Source organism: Babylonia areolata, chromosome 32, assembly GCF_041734735.1.
Source record: "Babylonia areolata isolate BAREFJ2019XMU chromosome 32, ASM4173473v1, whole genome shotgun sequence".
Classification (NCBI taxonomy): Eukaryota; Metazoa; Mollusca; class Gastropoda; order Neogastropoda; family Buccinidae; genus Babylonia; species Babylonia areolata.
This window is the reverse complement of record NC_134907.1, coordinates 4626043-4634682: the sequence shown is the minus strand read 5'-3', so window position 1 is coordinate 4634682 and position 8640 is coordinate 4626043. Positions and strand designations below refer to the sequence as shown.

Below are 8640 nucleotides of genomic sequence, written 5' to 3'. Positions count from 1 at the left end.
TACACATGTCAGTCATTTTGTTCCTCCGAAGAGGAGGTTAGTACGCACAGCAAGTGACAGCTCTTTATCTCTGTGTAGACAGCGTCAGAGTGTGACAGAGAGAAAGAGAGACAGAGTGAGACAAAGACAGAAATTCAGATAAGCACAAAAACAACAACAACAACAAATCAAACAAACAAACAACAACAACAAAAAAACCCAACAAAACAAAAAAACACACAAAAAAACAACAACAAAAAACAACAACAAACCAACAACAACAACAAAAACAAACAAACAAACAAACAAACAAACAACAACAACAACAACAAAGACTAAAAAAAATAATGTCCTTGTGGTAATAGAACTCTGAATCCTTGCTTTCCAAGTCAGCGCCCTGTCCACTAAACCTCCACAGCCACCAACTGTTCATATGTCGTCAACACTGCAAATACGCAGTGAGAATATATAGCACGAGCTAATTTCCATAGTTCCGTCTCCAGCAGTCAAGGACTCGAACCGTTCTGCCTACAGCGCGCTAGCTGAGGTGTAGACATCGTCGTTTAGTCTGAGTTATTTTGGTGACTCAAGTGTGTGGCGACAGTGCTGGTGCCGCCGAGAGCAGGGAAAGCCGCCAGTTCCTGTTGTGCAGCAACGTGACGCATTGAGAGAATTGGTGCCAGGTTCGTTCGCTTTGGCCGTCCTGAGTTGAGTGCAATCAGACGGATGTGAACTGTGTGCAGTTTGTTTACCAGGCGTCGATTTGTGATTTATGTGAGCCTGAAAGTGCTGTGGGTTTTCTTTGGTGCTGGTGATTATGGGCTTGATGTTAGGTTCCTTGACAGAAAGAAAGAAGACGGCCAAGAGTCTGGAAAGAGTAAATGTTGCTTTGCGTCGTAGACCGGGCTTAATTCTTACTGTTTGTTTTTGTTGTTGTTAATCCTGAAAGAAAGATTTTGTCGACTTGTGTGAAACTAAAAACTATTTGGCATTTATATGGGCCATATCTAAAGAAAAGTACAATATTCGCAATTTTTGAGTTTGTGATTATTTCTGTTTGATATAACAAACAGTTTTTATTTATTTTTATTTATTTTTTTATATATCCTATTTGGACGTATGCATGTAAATGTGTGCATAATGTATCTGTGACTATTTTGTTTGATAAGAACAGTTTCTCTCACATGCTAATCGGAAGTATAAGCACCTTATTTGCACACACTGTCTACATTACCTGTGTTTCAAGGTTTTACAGTCTTAACATATTTTCAAAATTTCGCGCGTGGACACGGTGAAAACCAGCAGGAAATAAAGAAATAGTCCACTGAGGTGCACCAGGGACCAGCAAGATGGGCCGAAAGCAGAACGGACTGCTAACAGTAGTCACCATGCTGTGTTTGGCTGCACGCTCACACACCTGTCCACATCCCCTGCATCTGTTCCGACTCACGGGTGGACTGCTACGGAAAAGAACTGACGGAAATTCCAGATGACCTGCCCCTGAATGTGGTGTACCTGGACCTCCAGACGAACCTGATTGAACGGGTGGACAGTCAGCTCCAGAACTTGACCTCTCTACAGGAAGTGATGCTCCGCTTCAACAGGATTTCTCACCTGTCGGAGTCAGCCTTCAGCCACCTTCCCAACCTGACGCACGTCAACCTGGGGTCCAACCTCATCACCGCCATCAGCCCGGGCGTCTTTCATCACGTGCCCAAGATGAACATTCTGGATTTAACGGACAACCAGGTGCAGAGTGTGGAGGGGTCCTTCCGGAACCTGGCCAGTCTGACCAAGCTTGTGCTGACGAGGAACCGGGTGGAGCAGCTGACAGAGGAGGGACTGGGGCCTCTGGGCAGGCTGGTCTACCTGATGGTGGATGAGAACAGACTGACCAACATCACCCCGACAGCCTTCCGCTCTCTCCAGCAGCTGTCCTACGTCAGCCTGAGCCAGAACCCCCTGCCCACCATGGACGGCGTGCTGTCAGAGAACACCCAGCTGTCCTACCTGGACCTGTCCCAGTGTCACCTCACCTCCGTGCCCGCCGGTCTGCCCTGGCCCGTCAGGTAGATACACCTTCACTTTCACTTTCTCAAGGACTCGTCACTGCGCTCGGACAAATCCATATACGTTACACCACATCTGAAAGGCAGATGCCTGACCAGCAGTATAACGCAACGCGCTTAGTCAGGTCTTGAGTGCATGTATATATATTTGTGCACCAGAGGGAATTTCTTCTGCAGAATTTTTGCCAGAGGACAACACTAATACTGCCATGGGTTCATTTCAGTGCTGCCCACAGGGTGTCGGTTTATCGTTTCATCCGAACGACTACACGCTCAGTTTGATTTTCCAGTCCAACATGGAAGAGAGAGTGAGGCCGGGATTGGAACCCAGACAATCATGGACACTGTATTGGCAGTAAAGCGTCTTAACCACTGTGCCACCTCCCTCCCCAGGTACCTGCAGCTGAGCAAGAACAACATCAGCAGAGTGTCCAGGGTCACGTTCCGGGACACGAGGTACCTAGGCATCGTCATCCTGGACCAGAACGGCCTGCAGGAGGTGGAGCATGGCGCCTTCTCCTTCACCCTCCACCTGGAGCAGATCTGGCTCAACGGAAACCAGCTGACCGCCTTCCCCTCCCCCATCCCCTCCACCGTCCACACCATCAGCATTGAGGAGAACCACATCACCGACATCATCAACGCTGACTTCCCTGAGGACTCCGAACTGAATCTGCTCTCTCTGAAAGGAAACAGACTCAGCTCCATCGAGCCCTTCGCCTTTTCGCGTTTAACCAGACTGAAGAAGCTTTACTTGAGCGGCAACGCTATCACACAACTCAAAGACAAGTCGTTTGTTGGACTGCGGAACCTGACGACCCTGGAGATGAGCAGGAACCCCATCACTCACATCGACACGAGGTTCGCTGCCGGGCTGCACGCACTGGAGCTGCTGGACCTGTCCTTCGTAGAGGACACAGAGCCCTTCGTCAGGGGAAACTTCTTCCGGGACATCCCCTTCCTGAAGACTCTCAAACTCCGCTACAGCCCCTCTCTCGCCAGACACATCCTGACCTCCCCAGAGACGTTGAAATCGTTCTACCATCTGCAGGACCTGGACATCAGGGACAACCACCTGCAGAGCTTGGAGACGGACCTCCCTCGGTTCTTCCCCAACCTGAAGTCCCTGCAGCTGGCGCGGAACGCCTGGGTGTGTGACGACCGACTGCTGTGGCTGCATGACTGGATGCACAGACAGCCCGAGATATTCCTGGACAGCGAGGAAGCGGTGTGTGCCTTGCCCATGCACCTGGCGGGGTCAGTCATCGCTGATCTCCCCTTCCACGAGTTCTTCCACACCACCACCACCCCTACCCCCTCCCCCTCCCACAACACCGTGTCTATCTCTCCAAACGAGGACGATCTGGTTGGTTCTGGTGAAGTGACAGCAGATCACAACGATGGTTCCACGTCTGAGGATTCTTCCAGGTCCAGGTCCACTGTCTCTGCGTCAGTCACTGAGGAGCATCTGCTGTTCGTCTCGTCGACATCTGTGAGGAGTCCGGTGACTCCGAAGTCCGGCACGTCCACACCGGTGTTTGGTGACTCTGGTGAAGCGTCACAGCACTCCTTCACGGCTGCAGACATGACGAGTCAACCACCGACAGTGACTGGCACTGAGGGAAGGGAGGATGTCAGCAATCCCTCCACTCCACACATGCACACGCCAACAAGGAGACAACCAAGTACAACTGTTCTCCTGACGACCACCACCGCTTTGCCAATGTCAAGGACAACACCACCACAAACGAGAACTTCGGAGGCAACCTCTCAACGATCGTCACCAACAAACGGAAAGATGATCTCATCATCTACGGACACCTCTCCGAAAACGTCATCACTGCCATCTTTCAGGACTTCCAAATCCACAAGAGGTTTGACACGGACATCAACTTCAACTTCAGCATCAGCATCAACATCAACATTAGCATCAACAACAATCAAACCCAGAACAGCTGGTGAAACCTCTGCCACAATGTCTACGATGTCTTCAAGGATATCCGCCAGAACGTCACTGTCTTACACTGCCACACCACAGGTGAGACTTCTGAAGTTCATGTGTTGTCATTCATTCAATCATCCATTCATTTCTTTCTTTCTTTCGTTCCTTCTTTTATTGTTTATTTTCTTCTGTCTGTCTACCTTTGTATTCATCCATATATATATATATATATATATATATATATATATATATATATATATATATATATATATATATATATATATATATATATATATATATATATATAAAAGTTCACAGATCACTTGAACAGCTACCACAACACCATCAAGTTCACTGTCAACAGCTCCTTGGACAGCATCTCCTTTCTGGATATTCTGATCCGCCTTGAGAATGGCGACCTGCAAACAGACCTCTTCACCAAACTAACAGATGCACACGCGTATCTTCATGTCATCCTGCCACCCACGCCACATCACCAGGAACATTCCATATGCACAGTTCCTTCGTCTCCGCCGCCTATGTTCCGACAACTCTACCTTCCAAACCAGGTGTGATGAGATGGAGGGTCAGTTCTTACAGAGAGGTTACAAGCCAGACAACATCAAAGAAGCAAGAGCCAGGGCCAGCAAGACACCAAGGCAACAGACACTGACCCACCACAACAGACCAAAGCACAACAGGACACCTATGGTCGTAACATACGATCCAGCGAACCCACTACTACGGGCATGGTTTCTTGAGCTACAACCAAAACTCCACACCAGTGAGCGCATGCAGAAAGCCATGCCCACACCTCTTTCTGGCGGAAAGAGCCTGCCAGTCGATAAGAACGTTATTGATGCCTTCGACACTACCTGCTGCTGAACCTGAGGCTGACCCTGGCTGCTTCAGGTGCAACAGAGGCACAGCGCGATGTGCTGCTTGTAGACACCACCTGATGGAATCCCGCACCTTCAGAAGCTCACAAACAAAAGTGTCATTTAACATCAGGCAGAGACTTACCTGTGACAGCAGGAACATAATATATGTTTTGTTCTGCGATATCTGTGCACACAAGCAATACGTAAGGTCAGACCCAGAATTCTCTCAGGGAAATAATATATCAGCATAGGTCTGACATAGGTTTGAACTATTCAGCAAAGCGAACGTGGGTCACCATGCACTTCCACGAGCCTGGCCACACGCAGGACAACATAAAGGTCATGGCCATTGGAGAAGTACATCTGAAGAATAAACAAGCAAGGCTCAAGAGGGGACAGTTCTGGATGGCGAAACTGAGGACAGTCCACCCTTTTGGTCTCAACACACTACAACTGGATATCTGAATTTATTTCGACCTGAAAACTGTGTTTGACAATGACGATGGATCAGTTCCAGAGACAGAATGGTGTGAATGCTAACTTGTGTGAAAACAGCAACTACTACTACTACTACTACTACAACGACGACGACAATGACTACGACTACTACTACCACCACCACAACTACTACCACTTCCATGACTATTACAGCAACAACAACCACTACTACGACGACGACGATGACGACGACAACGACGACGATGACGACAACGATGACCGCTACAAATACTACTGATTGTGGGTGGAGGTGCCGCTGGTGCTGATTATGGTGATAGATGTCCTACTATTCTAGTTCATTCAGTTGTTTATTTTCTTTTCTTTTATCTTATTTATTTATTTATTTATTTTTACATTTTTTTCATCAATTAATCATAGATGTAAAATTCAGTCCTTTCCCTTTCTTCTCCCTCATCAGTACTTTTCTTACATGCCTCTCTTTTTGTAATACAGCCCATCGTTCTCAACGATTTTATTGTTTATAATTGTAACTCCCCCACCCCCATTCCCCCTTTTTTATTATTTATTTTTATTTAATCTTTTTATCTATTTGTTTATTCATTTATTTTTTTAAATTCTTTTTTTCTTGTTATTTTTATAAATTAATTTATTAATTTTTTATCTTTTTATTTTTTATTTCATTTTTCTTATTATTGTTATTATTTTTAGTTTTATTTCTCTACTGTTGATTGAGTTATTCAGTAAGTTAGGTTTTAAGGAACTTATTTTTTGACAGCAGTAGAAAATAGACAATTGCAATTCTTTAGGCTCTGGGCCAAACCTGGCATTGTGAAATTGCATCACAACATGTACGTCATGGCGTGCTTGCGTCATAATAGCTGCGTAAGAGTGACCCTGGTAACATGTAAACAGCTTATCCCTTGAGGAAGGAGCGTGATAGCTCCGAAACTTTGGAACATTTGACAGATTGATGTGTTTGTTTTCGTTCCTTCTCTCTCTCTCTCTCTCTCTCTCTCTCTCTCTCTCTCTCTCTCTCTCTCCTTATGTATGTATGTATGTATGTATGTATCCGTGTATCTATGGGTTTTTTTCTTTTTCTTTTGTTCTTGCATTTTATTTTTCCCCTTTGTCTTATTTTAGATTGTATAAGATAATTAGAATAAAAATCACACTGCAGTTTCCGCAACGCGAATGAGATAGATAGATAGATAGATAGATAGATAGATAGATAGGCAGACAGACAGACAGACAGAGAGAGAGAGAGAGAGAGAGAGAGAGAGAGAGAGAGACAGACAGACAGACAGACAGACAGACAGAGACAGTAAGACAGACAGAGAGGCACACACGCACTCACAAAAAGAGAGACACAAAAATAAGTGTAGTTGTTACTATTTCTGTTCTTGGTCTTGTTGTCTTTTATGATTTCATTTGCATTCTCATCATCATTATCGTCGTCATCGTTGTAGTTGTAGTAATACTTGTTGTCATTGTCCTTCACCATTGTCAATCTATCTTTTGTTCTCTTCACATTGTAACTTAACTGATTCAATAATGAGGATGTATACATATACAGTCAGCTGCCGCCGCTTCGAACACCGTCTCCACAACAGCCAGAGCCAAACCAACCACCACCACCACAACCACACCATCACCTACCACCACCACCACACCATCACCTACCACCACCACCACCGCCACCAGCAGTAAGAAGACCGCCTCCTCTCCTGATAGCCATCTGAACCAATCGGGTGAAAGGTCACACACGGTCAAGGGTCAGACCGCGACCACTCAGAAAGCTGCTGGGAAGACCACTGTCAGAACGTCAAGTGGCAGGTCGGTGTTTTGTGGAAACCTGGTTTGAGGTTAAATAGGGATAATCGTTTTCTCTTTTCTTCCAACATTTCTTATTCAGACAAAAGTTTTGAGATACAAACACAAATTTGAGCATTGGGAAGTTAACATCATATTGCTCCGGATGCCAATCGTTCTACATCAAAGAAATCCCACATTGATTCATGTGATTATTTCAATGCTAAGTTGACCAATATGTATGTATGTATGTATGTATGTATGTATGTATGTATAGGCAGAACAATAAGTTTTCATTTACACATTGATTACACATGATATTACAGTGCTTAGTTTGCATCAAAATAGTATAGACGGAACAATAAGTATTCATTCACACATCGATTCCATGTTAAGATATAATGATTAGTTTACAATAATAATAATTACAGACATTCACTCATTGATTCCACGTGGTATCATAATGCTTAGTTTACATGTGTGTGTGTGTGTGTGTGTGTGTGTGTGTGTGTGTGTGTGTGTGTGTGTGTGTGTGTGTGTGTGTACGCAGAAGACGACGACGTTGATATGTGATGGTGATGAGAACAGAAATCAGTTATGACGATGGTGATAATGGTAGTGACGCTGACGACGACAACGTCGACGACGCTGATGAATCAAACAACGATGGTAACAATCATCATCATTATTTTATCTAAACAGGGCTTCCACAGCGACGACGACAACACTCGCCACCACCACCCAACCACCACCCACACCTAAAGAATCAACACCCACCACCACCACCACCACCACTACCACCTCCACCAACGACAACAACGGAAACAAGCACTCTCCCGCCGCGCTACGGCGGCTCCCAGAACCGGATGCCTTCAGTCGCCGACGCCTCGGGTCCGACTCGCTCCGTGGTCATCGCCGTGTCTGTCGGCATCATCGCGCTCATCGTCCTTCTCATCGCCGCCGCCTTCGTGCTCCGACACCGGCGACAGCTGCAGCTGCTGTACCAGCGGAGATTCACCTACACACTGCAGCACAGCGACACGGCCTTCGTGCTGGCCGACCAGGACGACCTTGACACGGTTTCCGAGGCCAGGGCCATGACCCCGCGATATAGGTCAAGGTCGGAGGAGGGAGAGGGGGAGGCGGGGTCAAAGCGGAATGACGACGACGTTGACGGCATGGATATGTTCATGTGGAAGGACGACTGTTGAGCTGGGTTGGTTTGGTTTGGGTTCAAAGTGATGGAGTTTGACCCTTCGATGCGGATCAAGAAAGTGGGTCAAGGTTGGGTTGAAACGAGAATGCTGATGGCATGGTTATGTTCATGTCGATGGATCGTTGAGTTGCGCTGGTTTTGTTTCATAGTGAAGAATTTTGACTCTACAATATAGGTCAAGGTCGGACGACCAGAGGGGGGGAATGGTCAAAGGGGAATGGCGACGTTGATGGAACGGGTATGTTCATGTGGTTGAGTTGAGATGATTTTTTTTTTTTTTTGATT

The 8640-nt window shown here is 46.2% G+C and overlaps 1 protein-coding gene across 1 annotated transcript; it reads left to right on the top strand.

Moving 5' to 3' along the window:
• The first annotated feature begins 604 nt into the window (after positions 1 to 604).
• On the top strand, positions 605 to 8354 carry LOC143276466 (uncharacterized). The gene is made up of 4 exons (XM_076580973.1): positions 605 to 2048; positions 2442 to 4086; positions 6904 to 7163; positions 7842 to 8354. The coding sequence occupies exons 1-4, from the start codon at positions 1567 to 1569 to the stop codon at positions 8212 to 8214; spliced, it is 2760 nt and encodes a 919-aa protein (XP_076437088.1). The 5' UTR covers positions 605 to 1566; the 3' UTR covers positions 8215 to 8354.
• The last annotated feature ends 286 nt before the right edge of the window (positions 8355 to 8640 follow it).